The sequence below is a fragment of the Hippocampus guttulatus genome, chromosome 10, assembly GCF_054856545.1.
Source record: "Hippocampus guttulatus isolate MCC_2025c chromosome 10, RoL_Hgut_1.0, whole genome shotgun sequence".
Classification (NCBI taxonomy): domain Eukaryota; kingdom Metazoa; phylum Chordata; class Actinopteri; order Syngnathiformes; family Syngnathidae; genus Hippocampus; species Hippocampus guttulatus.
In genome coordinates, this window is record NC_141270.1 from 20,791,225 (window position 1) to 20,818,755 (window position 27,531).

General features: G+C 43.6%; 1 protein-coding gene across 3 annotated transcripts in view; it reads right to left on the minus strand.

Moving 5' to 3' along the window:
• nvl (nuclear VCP like) overlaps window positions 1-27,531 on the minus strand; it is a 91,608-nt gene that overhangs the window by 49,798 nt on the left and 14,279 nt on the right. For 2 of the 3 annotated variants that reach the window (XM_086121654.1, XM_086121652.1), the window contains 8 exons: window positions 23,814-23,904; window positions 23,698-23,740; window positions 19,785-19,985; window positions 16,476-16,566; window positions 14,674-14,762; window positions 13,910-14,044; window positions 3,175-3,276; window positions 2,963-3,080 (listed from right to left, as the gene is read on the minus strand). In XM_086121654.1, coding sequence (XP_085977780.1) covers window positions 2,963-3,080; window positions 3,175-3,276; window positions 13,910-14,044; window positions 14,674-14,762; window positions 16,476-16,566; window positions 19,785-19,985; window positions 23,698-23,740; window positions 23,814-23,904 — 870 coding nt within the window. The remainder of the gene's footprint in view (window positions 1-2,962; window positions 3,081-3,174; window positions 3,277-13,909; window positions 14,045-14,673; window positions 14,763-16,475; window positions 16,567-19,784; window positions 19,986-23,697; window positions 23,741-23,813; window positions 23,905-27,531) is intronic. The other variant, XM_086121653.1, reaches the window with a different exon arrangement.

Consider the following 27,531-nt stretch of genomic DNA (forward strand, 5'->3'; position numbering starts at 1 on the left):
TGGGAAAAGCTCTGTCGGAGGTGGGACTTAAAACTCCTTCTGACAGGGGATTCTGACAGATGCTCCCAACAAACCCTCACGATACGTTTGGGTCTGCTAGGTCGGACCAGCATCTTCCCCCACCATCAGAGCCTACTCACCACCAGGTGGTGATCAGTTGACAGCTCCGCCCCTCTCTTCACCCGAGTGTCCTAAACATGCGGACGCAAATCCAAAGATAACACCACAAAGTCAATCATTTGCGGCCAAGGGTGTCCTGGTGCCAACTGCACATATGGACACCCTTATGTTTGAACAAGGTGTTCGTGATGGACAATCCGTGACGAGCACAGAAGTCCAATAACGAAGCATCATTCGAGTTCTGATCGGCGGGGCTCTTCCTCCCAATCACGCCCCTCCAGGTCTCACTGTCGTTGCCCACGTGAGCATTGAAGTCCCCCAGCAGGACAAGGGAGTCCACAGCAGGAGTACTCTCCAGCACACCCTCCAAGGACTCCAAAAAGGGTGGGTACGCTGAACTGCTGTTGGGTGCGTAGGCACAAACAACAGTCAGGACCCCTCCCCCCACCCGAAGGCGGAGGGAGGCAACCCTCTCGTCTACCGGTGTAAACCCCAATGTACAGGGGCAATGAGTATGCCCTCACCTGCTCTGCGCCTCTCACCGTGGGCAACTCCAGAGTGGAAGAGAATCCAACCCCTCTTGAGAGAACTGGTACCAGAACCCAGGCTGTGTGTGGAGTTAAGTCCGACTATATCCAGTCGGAACTTTTCTACCTCGCACACCAGCTCGGGCTCCTTCCCTGCAAGAGAGGTGACATTCCATGTCCCTCGAGCTAGCTTCTGCAGCCGAGGATCGGACCCGCCAGGGTCCCCGCCTTTGGCTGCTGCCCAGCTCACACTGCACCCGACCCCTTTGGCCCCTCCCATGGGTGGTGAGCCCATGAGAAGGGGGACCCACGTTGCCTCTTCGGGCTAAGCCCGGCCGGGAGCCATGGGTGCAGGCCCGGCCACCAGGCACTCGCCAACGAGCCTCACCTCCAAGCCTGGCTCCAGAGGGGGGCCCCGGTGACCCGCGTCCGGGCAAGGGAAACTTAGATCCATTAATTTTATTCCTCATAAGGGGTCTTTGAGCCGTGCTTTGTCTGGTCCCTCACCTAGAACCTGTTTGCCATGGGTGAGCCTGCCAGGGGCATAAAGCCCCAGACAACTTAGCTCCTAGGATCATTGGGACACACAAACCCCTCCACCACGGTAAGGTGACGGCTCACTCGCAGCATAAACTGTATACACGTGTAATAAGAGAGCAGGTAACAACAAACTACAAACATTTTGTATGTTTTATTTTTACCAATTTTAACATAAACATTGACATTGTCACATAAAAATTGAACATCTCTCTCTCTCTCATCATGACAATTGTTGATTGCACTCTTTTACACCTTGAATTTGTCTGCAATCCTACACTACGGTACGAGCTAACATCCCTCCATCCATTTTCTGAACCGCTTTATCCACACAAGTCTCGTCCATATTAAAAGTTTGCTGGGCCTCGGCCTTGATGAGATTTTCAAACTCAACTTTAAACTTTTCGGCAGCTTCCTAGTCTGAACTGGCTGCCTCTCCATGACGAATCACTTCTTTTCCTCAACTTTTCGAACCATCCTCTGCTTGCTTTAAAATCAAACTCTTCAGGAGCAATGCTGGGATCCTTTTTTTATCAAATCTCCATACAATTGTCTTGTTTTGCCACAAATCGTATCTTGGCTAAGACTGTCCCCTGCTAGCTGTTTCTCATTTATGAAAATAAGTAAATAAGCAAGTAAATAATATGTTTCACCACTTCCTCGAATATTTGTGGCCTTTGTTCACTAAACACACGAGATCCTTTAGCCACATCACTGACTTTATGATGGTCTTTCTTTTTTAGGATGCTGCTGATTTCGACATGCCGAACTCTTTAGCCAACACAGACACGTGCCCACCTGATTAATATTTCACGATCAAATCTTTCTTAAATTCAATAGTTTTGCGCACTACAGTCATCCCTCCTTTATTGCGGTTAATGGGGACCAAAACCACCCACGGTAAACAAAAATCCGCGAAGTAGCGAATAGCGGACTTAGAAAAAATATATACAGTATATACATATATTTTTTTAGGAATATGTTTGAACCGCGAAATAGCAAGGCATCACTGTATTTTCCTCTTTTTTCAGCAGCTTTACCACTTCCACTTGCTTTCTTTGGTGCCATGCAGAAATAACAGTCCAATTTGCGTCGATCTCAACAAACACGTCTGCTTTTTTAAAAAAAATCTTTATTGAACACGTCTGCTCACAATGGACGCGCTTTTTTTAAAAAATCTTTGTACACGTCTGCTCACAATGGACGCACAATGGACGCTCTTTTTTTTAAAAATCTTTGAACACGTCTGCTCACAATGGACGCTCTTTCTTTTGAAAAAAAAAATCTTTATTGAACACGTCTGCTCACAATGGAGGCGTCACTTCCTCGTGTAAGGAAGTCGAGAGAAGTCGAGTGGCGCATTCAAGTGCGCTCAATTTGGTCGAGAACCGAATTTCGGTCGTAATCCGAGGCATAAAAAACTCAGTATATATACTGTATATATATATATATATATATATATATATATATACACAGTATATACTGTATATATACACACACACACACACACAAGTTAGGTTCAGTTAGTGTACAAACAAATAACAAAATACAGTAAACATGAACATAAAACACATGCACTGTTATGTTGCACTGTGTGACTTGCTGTTGTTTTGCTGACTTTCGCTGCCTCTCGCGGTTCTTTTACGGCATTTTCGCTTTTTAATTTTTTTTTTTAAGTATGCTTTTGAAAAATCCACGATGCACTGAAACCGCAAAAAGTGAACCGCGAAGGAGCGAGGGATCACTGTATGTATGTATGTATGTATGTATGCTTGTACCATCCATGCAGGTGAGGATCTGGGCGACAATTCTCCTTTCCATGTCTTTGGAGGCTATTTCTCGCTTTGGTGTTATAGCATCTATCTCATCAATAAACAGGATACATGGAGCTGAACTCTGCAGGAGAAAGGTGCCAAACAGATTAACACAATAACTTAGACATTTAGTTCAATGTGATTTGTCAAATAAACTTCAAATAAAGCAGCCCAACCACAGCAAGGTCAAAGAGCTCCCTGAGCTTCTGTTCAGACTCTCCAGATACTCCAGACACTAATTCTGGAGCAGACACCTTCAGCAAGGGGAGGTCCAGCTCCTGAAATCAACATATACATTGTCATCGGTAATTTTACTAATTTTTTTATAATTATTTATAATTTATAATTATTTTATTCAAGTGCAGAACAATTTCTCTTTCAAGGTTGAACTGATGTAACCCTAATATTTGGAATAAATGGGTCATATTTTCTCATACCGACTGTTGCTGACTATTTTTTGTTTGAATAGTATCACTTGATGAAGTCTCTTCAAACATTTTACAGTAAAAAAATAAGTGCATGTATCATTCCTGTTGATATCATATTGGATAAATACCGGTATCGGACAGTACTCCAGGCTGCAATATCGAGATCATATTCAAAGTGAAAAAGTTGTATCGAGACACCCCAAGCAACACCGCCGGAAAGGTGGCCCACTCTAGGTTTGCGAGGGTGATGTGGAGTCTGGTCCAGCTGTCATTGGAACGAGAGGTGGGGAAACACTGAATTGGATGCCATCCAATCGCAGGGAACAAATAGGCAGCCATTCACACTCACACCAATGAACAGTTTAGTGTGTCCAAGGCATGTTTTTTGGAATGTGGGGGGAAATCAAAGTACCCAGTGAAAACCTCCGCAGGCACAAGGAGAACATGCAAAGCCTACACTGGAAGCTCGGAGCCCAGATCTGAACCCATATGTTCTGCACAGTGAGGCGGATGTGATAAGTCAGTGTTCCACGGAAATTCAAATCAACCAATGAAAATTTGAGATTTATTTTGAATTGTTATTCAACAATTATTTTGATCAACTCAAGAAAATAGCCTGTACAAAAAAGATGGTACCCCAAGAAAAGTTATTAAATTATTTGACCAAAGGGACATGACTAACCAAGGAATGTCCTCGAATAAGCATCACAGGTGTCAAGCATATTAATTGTAAAGGCTAGAATACAATCTCCAGGCAGTTTGATGTTCCTGTGACTGCAATTGCACACATTATTCAAAAATTTAAGATGCATGTTGCTACCTGATAAAAATTGATGACATATAGCACCTCACTGAAAAAGCACTGTCTGACTTGCACCGATTAATTTTTATTTTTTTTCATTTATTATTGCTTTTGTCAGATTCAGGTGCTCGACTGGTGAGTGCGTCAGCCTCACAGTGCAGAGGTGCAGGGTTCAATTCCAACTCTGGCTTTACTGTGTGGAGTTTTCATGTTCTCCCCGTGCCTGTGTGGGTTTTTTCCGGGTACTCCGGTCTCTTCCCACATTCGAAAAACATACATGGTTGATGCAACACTCTAAATCAGGGTTCGAGAATCTTTTTGACGAAGAGAGCCATGAAAGCAAAACATTTGGAAATGTATTTCAGTGAGAGCCATATATATATATATATATACAGTAATCCCTCGTTTATCATGGTTAATGGGGACCAAAACCGCCCACGAGAAATGAAAATTCTCGAAGTAGCGTCCAATTAACATAAACCGGTAAAAAAAAACTTTTTTTTTTAAAGTCCGCAAACGGTCCGCGAGAAGCTGCAAAACAACAGCGAGTCACAGAGAGCAACATATACAGTACTGTACTCCATGTATATGTTAAAAAATAAATAAATAAATTCATTTATTAATGTTTGAAAAAATCTGCGATACACTGAACCCGCGATAAATGAACCGCGACGTAGCGAGGGATCACTGTGTATATATATATATATATATATATATATATATATATATATATATATACACTCGAGTAAGGACTCATGTTTGCGCTGTCCAATCCTTCCTTTAAAAAAATTCCCTATGTGGGAAATGAGCATGGTGCATGTCCTTTATGAACATGCAAGTATGTGACCAAAATACATGTGTAACAACACAAGCAATGAAATGCAAAACTATATGCTCCTAACACTGTTTATAACACAAAAGCTGCAGTACAATTTACTGTACAGGTACTGTATATGAACAAAATACAGTACAACAAACTTAGGACTATTTGCTCTAAAATGAGACGAGTAACAGACCCGGGGGCTTTTCTTTCCACTATCTCACTGTCTCTAACTCGACCTCCCCTCGATTGCCACCCAAGACAATGTTGCTCAGCTGATGTCATGCAATGAACTTTTAAAGCCAGCTACGGGACGCTTCGTCGTCCTCGATGGCCATATTTAGCGCGATGGAACTCGCCTTTTCTCTAATTCGCGCAAGGTTTTTAGCATGATAACAAGTAAAGCATTCCAGGAAACGTTCGTTTATTTGACTGTCCGTCGAGCCACAAGCAATTTACTCTGAGCAGCTAATCGAATGCATTGCACTCCATCTTCCACAGATCTTGCTAGAGTATCTACACACACAGATAGTGAGGTCCCTCTGGGCCAATCGGAGACCAGGATGAAGCTCGATAAGCCAATGGCAGAGCAGCTACGAGTATGTTGCATTCAGGAAACTCGGAGCTGTGAACGAAATAATAATCGTTCACTATTGTAGTAAAACTCATGCTAATAGAGTCACTTACGTGTTGCCGTTTTGTATCCAATGAGAGTAAATAGTGGCGCGGACAGAGTTATTCCGAAGTGTCGAGCGGGACTTGCTTGTGTTTGCGCCATTGCACGCTTCTGTATGGCTTCCGGGTAGTGGAAATTCCGTTGTTATGAATTGATCATAAATGTAACATCGTAGTCGAAATTTTAATGCATAGGTTTTTAGTCCGGGTGAAGGAATTTCCTTTTGACAGAACTCCGTAGATGGGAATATTTACTGGATATCTATATATATACAGTATATATACATACTGTATATATTAGAGCTGTCAGTTTAGCGTGTTTTTATTGGCATTAATTTAAATAAATTTTAACGGAATTAATTTTTTTCTCGCGAGATTAATGCGGCACACGTCACAGCGGATGTTACGTTTCTCTATAAATGAATCAGAAACAAAACAACAAGCGCGCTGCACAGGTCCACGCACGTTTGTTTTGCCAGCCACGGCAGCGCGAGACACCGAAAACGGATACTTTAAGAGTTTATGGATGGAAAGTTTACTTTTAAAAAGTTGCCAGATTGTTCCACTGACAAGATCAAAGTTACCTGGATGTTTTGCAGTCATAAACTGAGCTATCATCATAGCACGTCGAGTCTGAAATACCACTTAATGGACAAACACACAGCTGACGCGAGTACTCCGTCCCCTCGTCTCAGACAGACAGCTATGGATCATTTCAAAGCGAAGAAAATGGATGACATGACGAAGAACAAATTTGCTGAAGCCATAGCTAAATGTATGGCTACTGCATGCAAGCCTGTCAACATTGTCCACAGCTCGACTCGAGCTGAAATCATTCGCATTGCATTCTAACGACTCCACTACGGATTGCCAGCGAGAGCCTCCATTACAAGCTTTGTAACAGAGATTGTACGTAGCGGAGAAGGCTAAGGTACACCAAGCGGGAGAAGACACTATTTTGGGAGAGAAATAAGAGACTAGGTTGATGAGCCTCTGGTGAATAAAGAGCAGGCATTACGTTGAGTTCGATGTATGCCACTGACGCGATTGTTACTTGTTTGGAACTATTTTGTGTGGAAGGTGACGGTGTTCTGTGTCCATATAAATAAAGCGGGTGGAGCTTCTCTGTGTTCGTCTGACAGTGACTGTGCGCTGATGCACGTCGAGAGTTTAGCGGTGCAGTGGTAGCGACCACACTGAAAATAAAACGTCTCCAGTGTTGACATCGAACCAAGTGTAGTCATCCGAAATGATGTCTACAAAAAAACGTAGAGACTTCCGCGCAAGAAGGACCAACACAATCAACATAGCCTGACTGCTGTGTACAAAGCAAACTTGAGAAAAACGAAGTATGCAACCATGGTTTAAATCCACTATAGGCTGAGTACTAGTTTACCTTAGATGTGCACTTTATAATGTTATATTCCTCTGTTTTGATTCCATAAAAAGAGCTGTTCAAGCAACTGTTGTGTGACAAAATATTTTATTCACTGTTGTTGATGGACAGTAATATTGTGTGATTGTGTGAATAACTGCTCCAAGTGAAAAATGTTCATGTAAAATTGAAAATCGAAATTGTTATTTCAGTAAATATTTGCATTTTGCACATAGAAAACTGATTCATGATTCCATATTGATGAGAGCATTAAAATGGGGGAAAAATAGGACAAAAAAAATATAGAAGGAAATTCAGAAACGATAAAAAATGCATGAGTGATCACAAATAATTGTTTAGTTCATTTGAGTTAATTATGACAGTTGCATTTTTAATTAGATTAAATATTTTAATCGTTTGACAGCTCTAATATATATACTGTATATACAGCATATATATTGTATATACAGTATATATATTAGCGCTGTATATATATATACATCACGGCTGGACAGCTCAGTTGGTAAGGCATCGGTTTGGCGTACGGGAGACGGTGGTTCGTATCCCGCTTGAGGCAAAAAAAAAAAAAAGCACATAACACCATCCAGTTGGGTCCTTGGGCAAGATCCTTCACGCGAATGCCTACCTCAAACAATGATGAGAGACAATAAAACGAATGACGTCGCCCGGCCAAACAAGGTCTGCGTCAGGTGCTGGGGAACCAGAGCACCTTGATGAAAAATGGGCTACTGGAACAAAGCGGAGATGGGCGAGATGCGATAACATGGCTCTGTTGGAATGCTACGACTCAAGCAACCCTAGTCAGAGTGGTTACATGCAGAGAATGTGGGCTAAATGGTTACTTTGAAACCCACAGTCACGGTTGACCACGAAACAACTAGTAGCTCAGTGTTCCAACATCCACAAATGGCAACTGCTGTCACAACTTGAGATTGATGAGGTACAATGCAGGTTCCATGGTGAAGAGCCCCAGGCTGCCAGAAGAGAGGAGGTCATACCCGAGATTGGGAGGCCAGCCCCAATGAATGCAGATGATGAGATTGGGAGGCCAGCCCCAATGAATGAAATGCTGAGCGAGGCAGCAACTGACCTGAAAGCTAAGATCATGGCGAGAATGAAAGCTGGGCAACCTAGAAACCGATTACAACGGCTATGTGAAGTACCACCTGAAAGTCTCATGGAAAGTGTGAATGCAGCACTGAGGGCGATCCCTACCGTAACGATCACAGAAACCAATGAGCTGATATACGCTTCAGCATCAGTGATCCTAAAGATGCTTGGCAATAAGAGCAGCCGCCTTGATCTTAGCCTCATGGCTCGGAAAGATGTGAGTCAATTGACGGAGGCCCAGAGAGGTGTGATGAAAAGGCCGATACCCGAGAGGTACATCCAGATGACCATGCCTGAAGCACTCGAAACTGCCAAACAAAGTCTGCAGCAGCCCAGTTCAGTCTGTCCAGCAGCCTAAAGCGGTACACGAAAGAGAATGAGGCCAGACGAATAAACAGGCTGTTCGCAACACAACCTGCGAAAGTGTACGCTCAGTGGCAGGGTCCTAACAACAGAGCTGACCCACCAAGACTGGAAACTGAAAGGTACTGGAAAGGCATATGGGAGAAGGAGGTTGCACATAACAGCAGTGCACAATGGCTGGTGACCCTAAGAGAGGAGCACAGCAACCTCCCTGAACAGAACCCAGTTACCATAACAGTGGCAGCCAATAACCTGTCTCTCCACAACATGGAAGCTCATGTCAGGCATCATTGCGGCTAAGATAAGTGGACACATGGATCAATACATGAGGGAAGCACAGAAGGGCATTGGTAGAGATACCAGAGGAGCCAAACATCAGCTCCTGGTTGACAGAACAGTCACACAAGACTGCAGGTCCCGGCATACCAACCTGTGCACAGCCTGGATTGATTACAAGAAAGCATATGACTCTATGCCACATATCACTGAATGCTTGGAGTTGTATAAGGTGAACAGGACCCTAAGAGCCTTCGTTGCGAACTCGATGAGGATGTGGAAAACCCCACTTGAAGCCAATGGCAAGCCACTTACCGAAGTGTCCATCAAATGTGGCATATACCAAGGTGATGCACTCTCCCCACTGCTGTTCTGCATAGGACTGAACCCCCTAAGCCAAGTAATCACCATGTGTGTCAATTGACTCACATCTTTCCGAGCCGCCTTGAGCCGCCTCAGAAATGGAGCTACGATCAGCCACCTCCTCGACATGGATGACATAAAGCTGTATGCTAAGAGCGAAAGGGACATAGACTCCCTGATCCACACAACCGGGATCTACAGCAGCGACATCGGGATGTCATGCGGGCTTGAGAAATGTAGTCGGATGGTGACTAAGAGAGGAAAGGTAGTCCGCACTGAAGGGGTCTCACTCCCTGAAGGAACAATAGCAGACATTGAGGACAGCTACAAGTACCTCGGTATACCACAAGCCAATGGCAACCTCGAACTGGCAACAAGGAAAGCGGCTACGGCCAAATACCTCCAGCGAGTGAGGCAAGTCCTAAGAAGCCAGCTCAATGGCAAGAATAAGACCCGGGCAATAAACAGCTATGCCTTGCCAGTGATCAGATACCCTGCAGGAATAATAAGGTAGCCAAAGGAAGAGATTCAGACCACGGACGTTAAGACCCGAAAGCTCCTAACCATGCATGGAGGGTTCCATCCCGATCCAGCACCCTGAGACTACGCAAGCTGAAAGGAAGGAGGAGTGTGAGAGCCACTGTCCAGGATGAAACATCCAAGCTCCATGAATACATCAAGGAGAAGGCTCCAACGGATGATGTACTCAGAGAATGCCTCAGACAATGGGGAACAGAGGATGAGGCGCTGGAAGAGGGAACATCATGGGAAGACAAGCCCCTACACGGGATGTACCACCGGACCATAACTGAAGTGGCCGATCTCAAGAAGTCCTATCAGTGGCTGGAGAGGGCTGGCCTGAAGGACAGCACAGAGGCACTCATCCTGGCTGCTCAGGAGCAGGCCCTGAGCACCAGAGCCATTGAGGCACAGATATACCACACCAGACAAGACCCAAGGTGTAGGTTGTGCAAAGAGGCACCCGAGACGCACCAACACATAACTGCAGGGTGTAAGATGCTGGCAGGGAAAGCCTACATGGAACGCCATAACCAGGTGGCTGGCATAGTCTACCGAAACATCTGTGCGGAGGATGAACTGGAAACCCCAAGGTCAAAATGGGAAATACCTCCGAAGGTGTTGGAGAATGACAGAGCGAAGATCCTGAGGGACTTCCAGATCCAGACTGACAAGATGGTAATGGCGGACCAACCAGATATCGTGATCATAGATAAAGGGCAGAGGAAAGCCGCTGCAGTGGATGTAGCGGTCCCAAGTGATGGAAACATCAGAAAGAAGAAACACGAGAAACTCGAGAAATACCAAGGGCTCAGAGAGGAGCTGGAGAGAGCCCGGAAGGTAAAGGTGAAAGTCGTGCCTGTGGTGGTCGGAGCACTCGGGGCAGTGACCCCCAAACTAGATGAGTGGTTGCAACAGATCCCGGGAACAACATCGGACATCTCAGTCCAGAAATGCGCAGTGCTGGGAACAGCAAGGATACTGCGCAGAACCCTCAAGCTTCCTGGCCTCTGGTAGAGGACCTGAGCTGAATGAGGGACGGGGGGTGAGACGAGGATTTTTTTTTTTAATTAGAGCTGTCAAACGATTAAAATATTTAATCTAATTAAAAATGCAACTGTCATACTTCACTCAAATTAACTAAAATGTTATGAAAGGAAGAAGTAGAACAACAAAATATAGGAGCTGCTGGAAAGGCAGCCACTCATTTTGAAGTCAAAAATAACAAAACACAACACATAGGACACAGACAGTCATGCAATCTTCACCACTTTTCTGCATACACTTTGTTGTCTGAAGCAGTTATAGATGAAAGAGGAGAGGATCAAAGTGTCCTTTCACCAGTGGATCAGAGATGTCATGCTTAAAATGTGCACACGTCTGCTACAAGCTAAGTTTTGAAAGCAAACACGAAGCTGTAGCGTCCATTGACGAAGAGATTAGTTCACTTCTCCTGTCCCACGTAATCCGCTTCAAACTCCAAGCCGCGACTCCCAGTTCCAAATCCGCATCAGCGCTCCGCGCGAACGCTCCTTTCTTCTCATCGTCGGCTCCTCAAGACGTACATCCATCCAGCCGCAGACCGTTCAACAGCACCGATCTCTCCGCTGAACAAAGCGGGGCTGTGAAAAATGCTGCCCATTACAGGCGCAAGACACAAGCGCCCCGGGACTGTCCAGCAACGACAGTCAAATGGCGCCGACATTCCTCCCAGTAAAAAAAACAGTGCTGGTATACCCATGCTGCCGAGAAGGCGCAACCACCAAGCACAGTCTCCTCCTTGATGAATTTCATGGCCAAAAAATGCTGAAAAACATCCACATCAGGTCCACACGACGTAACAACAAACACAAAGTGACAAACAAACACACAAAAAAAAAAAAAAAGCAAGGCTCATGAGAGCACTTGCCGACGGCTGCCTCCTCGGGCGCCATCTTGACTTCAAAGTGCAAAATGCAAATATTTACTGAAATAACAATTTCGATTTTCAATTTTACATGAACATTTTTCACTTGGAGCAGTTATTCACACATAATCTCTCACACAATATTACTGTCCATCAACAACAGTGAAAAAAATATTTTGTCACACAACAGCTGCGTTAACAGCTCTTTTTATGGAATCAAAACAGAGCAATATAACATTATAAAGTGCACATCTAAGGTAAACTAGTACTCAGCCTAGAGTGGATTTAAGCCATGGTTTTTCCTCAAGTTTGCTTTGAACACAGCAGTCAGGCTATGTTGATTGTGTTGGTCCTTCTTGCGCGGAAGTCTCTACGTTTTTTTGTAGACATCATTTCGGATGACTACACTTGGTTCGATGTCAACACTGGAGACGTTTTATTTTTGTTCGCTAGGTCGCTCCCATTGCACCGCTGAACTCTCGACGTGCCTCAACGCCTCACTGTCAATCGAACACAGAGAAGCTCCACCCGCTTTATTTGCATGGACACGGAACACTGTAACCTTCCACACAAAATAGTTCCAAACAAGTAACAATCACGTCAGTGGCATACATCGTATTAGACAGGCTCCCTGCTCTTTATTCACCAGAGGCTCATCAACCTAGTCTCTTATTTCACTCCCGAAACAGTGTCTTCTCCTGCCTGGTTTACCTTAGCCTTCTCCGCTACGTACAATCTCTGTATCAAGCTTGTAATGGAGGCTCTCGCTGGCAATCCGTAGTGGAGTCGTTTGAATGCAATGCAAATGATTTCAGCTTGAGTCGAGCTGTGGACAATGTAGACAGGCTTGCATGCAGTAGCCATACATTTAGCTATGGCTTCAGCAAATTTGTTCTTCGTCGTGTCATCCATTTTCTTCGCTTTGAAATGATCCATAGCTGTCTGTCTGAGACAAGGGGGTGGAGTACTCACATCAGCTGTGTGCTTGGCCATTAAGTGGTATTTCAGACTCGACGTGCTATGATGATAGCTCAGTTTATGACTGCTAACCTTCCAGGTAACTTTGGTCTTGTCAGTGGAATAATCTGGCAACTTTTTAAAAGTAAACTTTCCATTCATAAACTCTTTTAGTATCCGTTTTCGGTGTCTCGCGCTGTCGTGGCTGACAAAACAAACGTGCGTGGACCTGTGCAGCGCGCTTGTTGTTTTGTTTCTGGTTTACTTATAGAGCAACGTAACATCTGCTGTGACGTGTGCCGTGTTAATCTCGCGAGAAAAAAATTAATCCCATTAAAATTCATTGAAATTAATGCCAATAAAAACGCGCTAAACTGACAGCTCTAATAGATAGATCGATAGATAGATCGATCGATGTGTGTATTTTAAAAGTGAATACTCACTATTAACGTGAAGGCTTTCCGTTCCACACGATGGTTAAGCAAAGCTAGCGGAATTATAGTAAACTTGCCGGGTCCGTATGCGGAGGTGCTGCTGGCTAGCTTGCACCCTGTTCAGTAGCTTGCACGCTTTCTTTCTGGAGTCTCCCGGAGGGTATTATGATGTGAACGTAGCATGGCGAGTGTCAAAGTGCCGCTTTACATGATCGACTGTTTCATCGGTGGTGTTTTGTCATTGCAAATTAGACACACCGCAGAACCTGTTCTCTCCACAAAGGCGAATCCTTCAGTCCATTTGTCCTGAAGTGTACCATACTCGTCATCTTTTTTTCTTTTCGCCATCTTATTCGTCCAAGGATTAGCTTTGGGCTCATGACTGAGCGGGCTGATTCAAAAGGGGGCGTTTACCTGTTACCCAGCATGGCCGACGTAGGCCAGTATCATCCAATTGCAGCCAACTGCAGCCCTGAACAGGACACGAGCAGTGAAAAGTCGATGGATGGAATAAACAAGCGAGAATATTTTATTTTATCTGTGAGCCAGATGCACTCATCCAAAGAGCCATAGCCGTGTTATTGTGAGCGCGGATGGTAGTTAGTCTATATGTGCCCTGCGATTGGCTGGCAACCAGTTCAGGGTGTACACCATCTACTGCCCGAAGACAGCTGGAATAGGCTCTGCGACCTTTGTGAGGATAAGCGGATCAGAAAATGGATGGATGGATGCAAGTTATATCTGTGACTACTATAGATTGTTCTTTCACTCACAGAGGTGTACCAACAATGTGCGTCGGGAAATCATTTTTGACATTGGTGGATATCTTCACTGTTGAACAATCTTTTCTGGGTCTACTCACCCCTGCCACAGCTTGTGCTAGCAGGGTCTTTCCACAGCCAGGAGGTCCATGGAGGAGAAAGCCCCTGGGAGGAACCATTCCCAGCTGCTGGTATATCTCTGGGTGCCGCATGTGAATGAGTAGTTTACATATTTCCTGCACAGTATTTATAAAAATGAATAATATAAAATAGGTTACATTTAAAGAGTTGCAAAAATAAAACTACACATTAATAGTAATAATAATACATTTTATTTATAAGCGCCTTTCAAGACACCCAAGGACACTTTACAATAACAAAAGCAATAAAACACAACACGGGTTGAGCAGCGGCAGCCAAACGCGCCAGCCTTCACTCAACTCGGAAGTCAGAAAGAAACCACAAGGGAGTGAGAGGGGGAGAAAAAAAACACGCACGAACTATCCTCATTTTGAGGATAAAATAGCTTACTTGCAGTTCAGCTAAGGTGTGAATGTTTTAGTTAAGAAGAAGAGGCGCTGTTGGCATTTCGAGAAAATGTAGTCCGTGTTCGATGGAAATGTGAGTTCATGGTCAATTACAGAGCCAAGATATTTGTAGGAATAAACTTCAAATCCGCCATACTGAAGGGTTTTCCAGCATGAACTGCCCATTTAAGGCAAAGGTTTTTTTTTACTTTTTCATATACTTTTTCGTTCCCCCCCCCCCCCCCCCGGGAAATTAAATCATTGTTTCAAAACGGCATTTTATATTTCCTTGGGCTGTGTCTGTGTGAGATTAAAATTGGTTTGATGAATTGCCTTACCGTCAATGTCGCTTCATTACCACCCACATCTTCAAACTTCAGAGTGGGATACTGCAGCTTTGTTGATCTTGATTTTGCCAAGGCAGATCCTTAATTTCAAGAGCACAACAAGCAAGATCTTGTCATCAAATTGTTTTCAAATTCTCTGTGCACCTGCAGGCTTTTCACAATTCTGTTGACAGCTACGAATGTAATTTCTGGCCATAACACAGCAATGTCACTTCTAGACATTGTGTATGCTTTTCATTGGACAGCAGCAATGCTGTGAGAACCATTTAATTTTCTTTCATGTTTAATTTCTATAACGCTTCCAGCATAACTAGGGAAGACATTGGTTTGCTGCTACCAGAATAATTTGCCTGTTGTTTTCTTGTACTCTATTCTCAGTGGTCTCCTCTGATGGTGAACACTATCAAAGCTTTGCTTAAAGCAACAATGTTGAATTACTGCAACATCCTCCACAAACATCAGTTTGTTTTCAACAAGCGGTAGCTAAGGCTGAGAAAACACTTGCAGCATGTTACAAAAAAAGAACTGCTGTATACTGAAATTCACTTTGAATCAGTGAAGATTATTAATTTGTAATTCTCACTTGACACAGTACCACGGAAGTGCAAAACACAACAAACTAGACATAACAGCAAATTAAAGAAGGCAAAACTTATGAATAAAAGAAAATATAAACGCAACAATATCAAAAAAACAAATTTAAAAATAACTAGACCAAACAAAAGAATTACAACTGAAATGAAAAAAAAACACAAATGGAAAAACTTTTTTTTTATCTTTAAGCTATACACTGACGCAAAAGACAATTTTGTCCTATTAATCAATTAATTAATTGAACAATCAATTCTTAAAATGTTTGATAGTAACAAACCCATTTGCGAAGAAAAGCCATCACAGAGATCAGGTCAAAAATAAAATAAGACAAAAATAAATGTTTTGGGGGGTTTTTTTTGTAGATTGATAGAGAAATCTATGAGCAAAATTGTATCATGTTTAAAGTTTCATTTAATTTGGGCACGTCTAGACATTTGGGGGCGTATCCAGCGCCCCCAAATGCCTGTGCGCAAAGGCATCGGCCATCTGGGCGGAGGGCTTTTGAAATCCACAATTATCACGTCAAAGCAAGGGGGGCGAACAGAGGGAAGAAGGCTAGACTCTGTCACAAAGTGGGGATAAACAATTCGGGAACAAAGCGTTCTTGAACAACAAAAGACGGTTTGAGAACGCCAGTCACGCCCAGGCGACATTTGTCATCTGCAAAGTCTGCAACTTGTTGATTCATTGTAGACCAGACAGAAAGGCGTCAACGTACCAGTGGTTTAAATCTTAAACCAAGGTAACCAATCACTACCAAGGGGCCGTGGTATGCAAATATCGGGGGCAGAGTTTTTTTTGTATTTTGCATATGTAAGAATAAAAGTTCAAACTGGCGGGCAGGGAACTCTGAGCGTGATTAACGGGGCAACAACCGTCGTTCGCCCTCAGCGATCCCTCCCGCCGTTAATGAAGACAATTTTCCGTGTGTGCCGAGTCATTTCTTTAACTTTGTCCGAGAAAAACTCTGACATAGATCCACATTGTTACACTACGAACACGCTTCAAACAGTTCCCTAAATGACAAGCATGTAATTTGTACTTTCTAGACAGTAAAAATCTATAAATATGCAAGATGGCTGAATGGTTAATACTGTATCGGTACTCCAGACTCTATATCAGAAGTAATACAGGTTGGATTATACTATAATCCAGTCAAAATGCTTTCAAAGTAGGATTTCCTGGAGCATGAAACATACCTTTCTTGCTCGTAGACAGGGTCTCTGCATTTTCATCCGTCTTTTTTCTTTTTCCTGATTTCTTACAAGGCTCCAACATGGAAACTTGTTTCTGTTGATAAAAACAATATGTATGTAACAATCTCACTCAAGAAAATATTTCATGAAAAATAGTTTGCAGATATCAGTGATCCAATTTCTTTCTTTCTGTCAGGGACAGCACATATATGCCAGAATTATCCAGAAGGCTGTTTTTTATTTGCAGTCCCAGGACAGATGGTCCCACCCTTAAGATAAAAATAAATATATTATAACAATAACAATAATATAATAAAAGTACTATTCAATTGAAATTACATGTTGACATGGCAAAGCAATCCATTCATCCAGCTATTTTCTAATCATCTTATCCTCACAAGGTTTGCAAGCGTGCTGGAGCCTATCCCAGCTGTCTTTGGGCAGTAGGCGAGGGACTTCCTGAATTGGTTGCCTGCCAATCACAGGGCACACATAGACTGTCCACGATTGGGTTCGATCGAACCAGAGGGGTTCGGTGAATCGGTCTCAGGGGCTTAACAGAGCCTCTGCTAAGGAGATTAAGACATGCCCGCTTGGCCATCACTGGCTGGTTCATTTTGTGCACAATTAAAAAACTTATACTTTATACTAATTGTGTTTACATTTTTTCTCTTTTTAATAAATGCGTTTTTTTTATGTCTTGAATTTGTAAAAAAAAAAAAAAATCATACTTTTTTTTCCCCCGAATGAAGGGTTCGGTGAATGTGCATATGAACCAGTTGGGTTCGGAACCTCTAATAAGGTTAAGAACCACTGAATTAGAGCAGTGGTTCTTAACCTGGGTTCGATCGAATCCTAGCGGTTCGGTGAATCGGTCTAAGGGGTTCGACGGCGCCTCTGCCGTGGAGGGTACAACACATGCGACTTAACATGTGAATTAGTTATGACACGCCCGCTTGACCATCACTGGGTGCAGATGATCACATTACTTTGCTTGTCCAATCAGTGTTGCGGGAAATTTAGTTCGCTCAGTAGGTCAAGTGTGACTGTCATGATTGTATGTTGTAAAATTAAAACAATTTATACTTATGTCTTGAAATGTTATGTACTTTTTTCTGTTTTTATTGAATGTGTTTTTTATGATTGGAATTTGTAAAAAGTCATATTTTTGTTTTTCACTAATGAAGGGTTTGGTGAATGTACCTATGAACTGGTTGGGTTCGGTACCTCGAACAAGATTAAGAAGCACTGATTTAGAGTACTGTATTCCATTAACCTGCCATGCATGCATTTTGGAATATGAGAAGAAACCAGAGTACCCGGGGAAAACCCACACAGGCACAGGGAGAACATGCAAGCTCCACACAGGAAGGGCGGAGCCCGAATCCAACCCTGCATCTCTGCACTGTGAGGAGGACATGCTAACTAGTCAATCACTCTGCCCAAAACAATACATTTACTATAAAGTACGATTAACCTAAAATGTACACTGAAAATACAACGGACCAAAAATAAGACAAATATACTCAAAAACTTGAAAACATTCACACGGCAAGATGCCAGCTGGTCAGCACGAGCAGGTCTTGTTAGTGTTGACATTTCGGATAATGCATTTATTATATATATTTTTTTTTTGTGTGTAATATATTTGTTAGGATTTCTTATGGTGATGGGAGTGACAGTCCACTCAGTAGCAACAGACCCTTTTTATATGTGGGGGTTGGTGCTGGATCATGAAATCTTTTTGCAAATGTGGCTAAACAGTATAAAAATCTTGAAGCCACATTCAAGTACAGTTAGCCTCGTCATCACATTTATTATGCAGCGGCAGTGCCGCCTGTTTCGCCGCTGTCTTGCTACATGTGCTGCCCCATTGCAAAGACATTGTTACCCGAATAACAGAAAACACAACACTTTCAGGAAGATTTTTTTGGCTTATGTGCATACCTTGATGGGTAATTGCAAATTCTTTGGTCGAAATCAGCCAAGTTATTATCAATAAGGAAGTGTCAATTGTTTTGAATTGCCTCAGAATAAAAAAGGATGAAGAAGAAGGATGAGACAAAAGCGGATTACATACTTGTTTGTATATAATTATTGAATCAAGCACACAAACCTTCAAATCAAATCTTGATGTTTGGGGAACTTTGCCATCACTGAAGCAAAGGAGTACACTACGTTTTTCCTCCAAGTATGAGAAAAAGAGGATAATCAAACATTTTCATGATCAGGATGTCAGCCAGGGACACGGAGGAACTGCACCCAAGTACTGATGACCACTGGGACATCTGTTTTCGAACACTTAAAAAAATAATTTTTTAAAAGTATTTCATGTCGCCTGGACACAAACTCAACCCTGATTTGTGGAGCGTGGTCCCAAAATGCACATTTTCTTTTCTGTGTGTGTGTGTGGGGGGGGGGGGGGGGGGGGGTCGTAGTTAAATGTAAAAATGCAGGAATCATGACAGACAGAACATAATTTTTATTATATGTATTGTATTAAATTGCATGTGGCAAATCAAATAGTAACTATCTATATTCAGACAATACATTGTATATCACAATTTCTCATAGTATAAAAATATAATAAATATCAGTTATTCGAGCCCGTGCGGCGGCCACTGCGGGATTTATATATTTTTATTATAAATCCTTATTTTTAGGTTGCACGTGATTAGAATTTAGTAAAATGTTTCATGTTTCAATGTTTCAATTTTTTTCCCCCTTGAACATTACCAAATGATACATGTCAGTTTAATACGTGCAATTGATTTACAGCACTTACTTTCAGATTAACTATGTGGGAAAGGCTTGTCTTCACTTGCAGGCATTTAAATTTTGGATACAGTGAGAATTTTTACTGAAAACATGTTATAAACAAAACATTTTACATCATTATTATGCACGCATTAATGACCATTGTTTCAGTCTGAGAAAAAGTTTAAGACCCTCCGTGAAAGTGGAATTTTACTGTTGAAATTACATCGTGTTAAACTGTCATGCATTTCTGGCAACAATATACAAAGTTTTAAGAATAAAACGTCTGCTTTTGTACTACGCCATCGCATGTTCAATAATGTTGGTCATCATACTGCACTTGGAGTGTTATGCATGTTTGAGTTAGCACATGAAAGGAAACCTGAGTATTGTACCTGTAGAAAATCTACACAAGCAAAAGGAGAAGGTAACACTCAAGGTAGAAAGGCCGGAGTTGAGATTTGAATCCCGAAACTCAGATCTGTTAGGCAGGCGTGCTAATGACAAGGCCACTGTAAGAAAGGTCCGTTTCACAAAGGGTAGATTCACACTTACACTTACTGCATCACTAGGCTGATCTTCACTTAGGTCGATTAAGATGTTGGTTTTTGCAGAACCTTTGCCTCGATCAATGAACCACCCTCCCGTGGATACTTTACTTGCATCGGGCAATTCTCCAACAGTCGAGTAGGGGCTAGGATCAGATGTTCCTTTCCGGTATAGCGACGTAAGGGAGCTGTTCATGTGACTGGTGTTCTGCAGAAGATAAAAACAGTCAGTTATTAATTTTAAGGATTTTTGGGGGGTGGCACTTTATCTCCATCATTGAATGTGTTAGTCGGGTTTACTAACAAATGTACCGTATTGGCCCAAATATAAGACAAATGTTTTTTGTATTGAAATAAGACTGAAAAAGTGGAGGTCGTCTTATATTCGGCGTGCTCGTCAAGCTCCGGCAGCGCGGATTTCGAACCCCGCTCCCATCGATCCATCTTGCTAATCTACGATCTCTACATCCAAACAAGATGGATGAACTTCTTCTCCTCACAAAGACCAACAAAACCTTTGCACGTTCTGCTGCGCTCTGCTTCACTGAAACCTGGCTCAGTGACCGCCACCCGGATTCCGCGCTACATCTACCCGGCTTCCGCCTTCTCCGAGCCGACCGCGACACGGAGCTATCAGGGAAATCGAAAGGTGGCGGGATTTGCTTCTATATCAACAAAGAATGGTGCACTGATGTCACGAAGCTCGACGCACACTGCAGCCCGGACCTGGAGTCGCTGTCTTTAAACTGCAAGCCATTCTACTCGCCACGTGAGTTCACCTCCTTTTTACTAGTCGGTGTTTACATTGCGCCACAAGCTAACGCTAACACGGCGATACAAACGCTAGCCGAACAAGTAAACAAACTCGAACTAAAATACCCACAGTCACCCCTGATAATTTTGGGCGATTTTAATAGAGCACATCTTAACCGTGAACTTCCCAGATATAAGCAGCACATCGACTGTTTCACCAGAGAAGGCAACATTCTAGACCACTGCTATACAACAATCAAAAATTCATACCGATCGGTCGCCCGTGCAGCATTGGGTCTTTCTGACCACAATTTAATCCACTTAATACCTACATACAGACAGACACTCAAATGTGCTAAACCGGTTGTTAAGACTGTGAAAAAATGGACAGATGAAGCAAAGCTAGCTCTACAAGAATGCTTAGACTGCACTGATTGGGGCGTCTTTGAAACTTCAACGGGCACACTGGATGAATACACAGACACTGTAACATCATACATCAGTTTCTGTGAGGACATGTGTGTACCAACGAAGTCCTTCCGCTCCTTCAACAATAACAAGCCATGGTTTACTCCCAAACTCAGGCAACTCAGGAAAGAGAAAGAGGCCGCATTTAGAAGTGGAGATCGGGCACTCCTCACCCCCAAACTTCTCCACCTCGGTGTGTCCCCTACGATCTGCCAGTGGATCCTCAGCTTCCTGACGGGACGGACACAACAGGTGAGACTGGGAGCAACAACATCATCAATACGCACCACCAGCACTGGAGCCCCACAGGGATGTGTCCTCTCACTGCTCTTCTCTCTCTACACAAACGATTGCACCTCAACAGATCCAGCTGTCAAACTCATAAAGTTCGCAGACGACACCACGGTCATTGGTCTCATCAAAGACGGCGACGAGTCTGCGTACCGCCAACAAGTGGAGCAGCTGGAGCTCTGGTGCAGCCGAGACAACCTCGGGCTGAACACGCTCAAGACTGTAGAGATGATCGTGGACTTCAGGAAACATTCTTCTCCACAGTTGCCCCTCACACTATCCACCTGCCCTGTGTCAACCGTCGAGACCTTCAAGTTCCTGGGAATCACAGTCTCCCAGGACATGAAGTGGGAAGTCAACACCATCTCCATCCTGAAAAGGGCCCAGCAGAGGATGTACTTCCTGAGGCTGCTGAGGACGTATGGCCTGCCACAGGAGGTGCTACGACAGTTCTACACGGCAGTCATCGAATCAATCCTGTGTTCTTCCATCACGGTTTGGTTTGGGGCCGCCACAAAAAAGGACAAAATCCGACTTCAACAGACAGTTAGGACGGCGGAAAAAATCGTTGGCACCGCCCTACCCACTCTTGAGGACTTGCACACTGCAAGAATCAAGACAAGGGCACGGAAAATCCTCCTGGATCCCCCGCACCCTGCCCACCACCTTTTCCAGCTAATCCCCTCAGGCAGACGCTACAGATCCATGCGCACCAAATCCAGTAGACACTTAAACAGCTTCTTCCCTCTAGCCATTAACTCCTTAAACAGTCACTGACGTAGTCACTCTTCTAGTACTACAAATACTGCTGCTGGTTACTCTAAAATGGTTCAATGATTTGTTGTTTACGATGATACTAATGCAGCGTGTTATACCGGAGACAAATTCCTTGTGTGTTCTACATACTTGGCCAATAAAGATGATTCTGATTCTGATTCTGAACAGAAAATGGAGAAACGTAGCGACAATCTGGAGAAAAGTGGGTCGAAGGTTGGCCAGGTTAACTGGCAGCTGAGGAGAAGTTATGATGTAATTTACATTTCAAAAACCAGAAGCCATTCATTTATGAATTTGGTTGCACTTTAGTTTACATATTTAAATGTTCAGATATTAAGATTTGAATGAGGCAAAACAATATGCTATTTCTCTCCAATATATTGTTATAATCATTTGTTTCAGATGTGCTGTAATTATTTTCTGGACAAAAATTAATTTGGTGTTCAAAAAGTCTTTTTTCAAACTGGAGTCTTGAAAAAGAGGGGGTTGTCTTATAATCAGGGCCGTCTTATATTCGGGCCAATAAGGTAAATATATTAAATCTGGGGTCCCCAACCTTTTTTGTCCCATGGATCGGTTTATGTCAGACAATATTTTAAGGGACCGGCATTTAAGGTATGGCGGATTAATACAACAAAATAATATGGTATGAGTTGCATGAAAACTGTGGTGTTTTCAAAATATAATAATAAACACAAGGAGCGTCTAATCTGGCCGCAACACTCTGCTCGCTATGGTAATGTTTAATGCCTTCAAAATACGATACAACGCAAATTCAAAGGGCATGAAAATGACGACTCACCACAGCCCCGAGCTTGATTTTCTGCAACCAGACGGTCCCATCTCGGGGTAATAGGAGACAATGACACCTCAAGAGTGTGGTTTATGTCCAGTCTACTTTGTAATTTTGTTTTAGGCGCCCTTGCTGCAGAAAACCCCCACCTCACACAGGTAGGATGTCGGAAATAGCAACAGTACTATTGTAGCGATCTCAGAGTATTCAGCCATAACTTTAATCCAGTTGTCTCGAACGTACTTTTAAGGCCGCCGTCATGTGCGATCTCCAGCAGTTTTTTCCTCATTTTGCGAGCTGCTGCGTTTTGTTTTTAGCGTAATCGGTCACGTGTGTAACGGAGAATCCGGTCATTTTTCAAAATAAAACATCTTTCGTATTGCGAAATAAATAAAACGGAATTAAGGCAAGTTCTTTCTGTACGGCCCGGTACCAAATGCCCTGCGGACCGGCGGTTGGAGACCCCTGTATTAAATGATACGAGTTACCAGTATGTTCTATGAAGTGTTTCATTTTTAGATACTGATTGACAAAGGGCCAAAACAACAAGACTACTACAAAGAATACAAATAAATTAATACACTTACTTTCCATTGACAATTTTTTTTCCCACTGGCATGTTTTCATTTGCCACATTAAAGCAAAAAGACTGAAATAAAAAAAGAAAAAGAGGCTTCTTATGGAAGAATATTTTGGCCAAGTCTATTGATAGTGATGTGGATAGAGAATAATATTAATCTTAAGCAACGACAAAGAATACTTTTGAGCAGACTTCATTGATAATTGTATTCTGTTCTTGTCATGCCTTTTCTCATTGTGAATTGAAAAAGTAACTTACAGTGTTCTCCAGTACGTCTTCAGAACTGCTGCCGCTGTCGTCACTGTGAAGACCAAACGCAATGATGAAAGCACGCACGTAAATTCCCACGCAGACGCCCCAACATGTGTAACTACCTCGATTCATTGTGGCTATGCTTGGCTCGCTTGGTCAGGTGGGCAGTCTCCAGATCATTGATTTCAGACTCCGTTTTTATTGCTTGGTATACTAGGAACAAAGTCATCAGGCAATCCATTTGAGAAAGCTTAATTATATGCATTGAAATAAATCCAGCTTTCATTACACGCACGCACGCGCGCGCAGCAGAGAATTGAAACTGTCAAGTTCTCTTCGTCCTCCTTGCGACATTGGTACCAGAATAAGTGTCTTCTCTCCTGATTGAAGCTATTATTATATATGTTTAATTGAGTACTCTGACAAGGAATTTACTTGTTCACGAGTGAGGGCAAGAGGTAGTGGGAGATCAATGGGTGGATCGGTGCAGAATCTGCTCTGATGCAGACTTTGTATCGCTCTGTCGTAGTGAAGAAGAAGCTGAGCAAAAAGACAAAGCTCTCAATTTACCGGTCGATCTACGTTTCTACCCTCACCTATGGTCACGAGCTATGGGTCGCGACCGAGATTACGAGATCCCGGGAAACCAAGACAACAAAAGTCCAGTATACAACGATGGAATTTATGTCCAGATCTGTGATGGAGTGACTCCCCAAGCCAGGGGTGGCCAACCCGCGGCTAGCAAGCCACATGCGGCTCTTTGGCTGCTTCAATGCGGCTCTCAATGCGCTTTCACACGACAATTGTCGAAAACGCCTCGGCGAGAGCCCTGCCATTCAAACAGCGGCGCTTAAAAAACGTACGTCAGCCTATCATAAATTCTGTTACTTGTTTGACATAGAGGGCAACCAATCAGATGATTGACTGAATCACCGCTCATGCGCAGAAAATGGCGTGAAGTGCTAAGTGCTAAACTAGTCAGCGAATTACCTCTGTTTTTAAGGCAAAGGTGCCCAATACGTCGATCTCAATCGACCTAGAGCCAGCGGACTGGTCCCAAGTAGGAGGAGGAAATGTGGGGGGGGGGGGGGGGGGGGGGGTGCTTGTGTCTTAAGGTTTCATTTATGTTCGGCTGTTGCTCGTTGTGGCGTGCATACATATGTGCGCGAGTGCATGGTCGCGTGTGTGTGTGTATGTGTGTGTGTGTGTGCGTGCGTGTGTGTTCATGTGTGTGTGTGTGCGTGCGTATGTGTTCATGTGTGTGTGTGTGCGTGCGTATGTGTTCATGTGTGTGTTCATATGCTTGCACGTGCGCGATCGGGTCGATCGTGGGAGGTTGGTCGCTCCAGAAGTCGATCTTTGGGCAAAAAAGTGTGTGTGTGTGTGTGTCTCTTTGCAGTAACACAGTAAAAATTTTGGCTCTTAGGCTCTGACTGGTTGCCCACCCCGGCCCCAAGCAGTGGCATGCGGCCCCTCTGACACCATTTTTTTCTTCTTGGGAGGGGTGAAAGTGTAAAACAAACTTGATACATGTTGCCAATATGGTTAAGTTATATTAACACTACATTGTCATTGGTCATACAGATTTGACCATAAAGAAACATGAGAAAGTGAAAGGGGAGAGTGTCCCTGTCTTGACATCTGTACGCAGCTCATCCTGTTTTGCAACGACCGAATTTTCACGACTATAAGGCGCCATTAAAAGTCTTGAATTTTCTCCAAAATGGACAGGACGCCTTATAATGCGGAGTCTATCTAGTGTATGAGCCGAGTTCCAAAGCATGACTGAGAGCACCTCTGGCCGACACGCTGTTTATATAGAGAAAAGGCGAGTGAGTGACAACAGGCATGCGGAAGTCCGCCAATGAGTGAAGGGTGGCCGTGTAAGAGGACGCTAAAGGCACGTCTCTAGCAGGTACCAGTCGCCAATGAGTGAAGGGTGAGCATGTAGGAGGTGAAGAGAAAAACGTGAGTACATTGTAAAATGGCTAAATAAAGTACAACCGAACTGTTTTGCTTCCGTTGCCTTTTTAAAAACGTGTTTTTAGCGTGCGTGCATGCATACGCCAGTATGTTTAAGCTGGCGTATGTTTTACCATGCCTGGCTGCGGCCAATAAAACAGTGCGTTTTGTGTATGTCAAACACAGAAATAGCACCCGTTACTGAGACTGCGCCCAACAATACGGTGCGCCGAATGGTCGTGAAAATACGGTACATGTCTGAAGCACGGGAAAACCACAAACATGCATAACAATGAGCTTGCATAGCAACCCTTACAGATAGCAGAATATACCATCCAAGTTAACACAGTTAATTTTAATATTTCCACACCGGATACAAGTGGCCGAAATAAGTTTCCTCCGCAGGGTGTCCAGGCTCTCCCTTAGAGATAAGGTGAGAAGCTTGGTCACTCGGGTTGGGCTCAGAGTCAGGCCGTTTCTCCTCCACATAGAGAGGAGCCAGATGAGGTGGCTCAGGCATCTGATTAATATGCCTCTAGACGCCTCCCTGGTGAGGTGTTCCGGGCATGTCCCACCGGCAGGAGGCCGGTGGGACATGCCCGGATGACCCAAACTATATCTCCCAGCTCGCGTGGGAACGACTCAGGATGCCCCAGGAAGAGCTGGAAGAAGTAGAATGGGGAGAGGGAAGTCTGGGCTTCCCTGCTACAGCGGCTGCCCCCGCAACTTGAGCGGGAGAAAATGGATGGATAGATGGATGGATAAACTCATGCTTTACTCATCAAAAGTGTGATCCTTGACCCGCACACTGAAACACAATTGGGGGGGTCTGACTATCTTTTCACTGAGACAGCCAAAGTGTGATCAGTTGTGTGTCGTGCATTGGTGACCGAGGCAAATCGGGCGATTAGAACTCGTGAATTGCACGACACACGACCATCAACATTTGACACGAATGCGGCATTAATATGCTTTATTGTACAGAGACATACTGTATTTTCACAACCATACAACTCGCTGTATTAAAAATAATGAACAGCTGAGCAAGTTCTCTATCAAACTTGCCAGGTTCCCTCGCGTCATTGTCAGAGTCAGTCTCTTTGCTGAGTGGCTCCTCAGAAATGATCTCAGCTTTTATGAAAAACAACAATCCATTCACAAATTGTGGCAGAACTCATCCGGCGCTGCCTCCCAGTCTTACTAACGCTGTGTTTGCCATCGCATCCACGCTGCTCGTAACTTCACTTTGACTCTGGCTGGAAACTTTTCTTCCAACTTAAAAATCATCATAGGTAGCCTTTTCTGTCCATTACCATGGCAACCAACCACAACAGTATAAGGCGACATCTCGCGCACTTCTCTGCGAATCGCTACCATGCTGCTGGTCTCCTTCTTCTCTACAGTATGGTTCCCCAGGATGTCGAAAGCAGCACCTCGTTGGGCTGGATGTGTTTGTCTGCAATCGTTTTGCTGTTCTGTGATTCAAAATGCAAAGTATGCTTGTCCCTCATCACTTACTGTAGCCCAAACAGGTAAACTAAGGATGTGGGGGATTGGCTAAGAGAACAGTCGGGAATGGAAGCCAAGTGAAGCCGTCAGAGTGGCAGAGTAAAGGATTTAAACCTCCAAGAAAGTGTCTTTATTTAATCTAAAGTAGAAAATTACACTTTTTACTGCTGTAGGATCGGAAGTTGGCCAGCTTTCATAAAACAAAAGCACCAAGCACCATGGACTAGTTCATCTAGAATTCTCTCGCCGCTGCTCGATTCCCATGGTCCTCTGTGTAACTGAAAGCTTGCAGTTTAAACTGTGTTTCGTTTAAACTGCATGGTCCCATGGTCCTCCGTGTAACTGAAAGCTTGCAGTTTAAACTGTGTT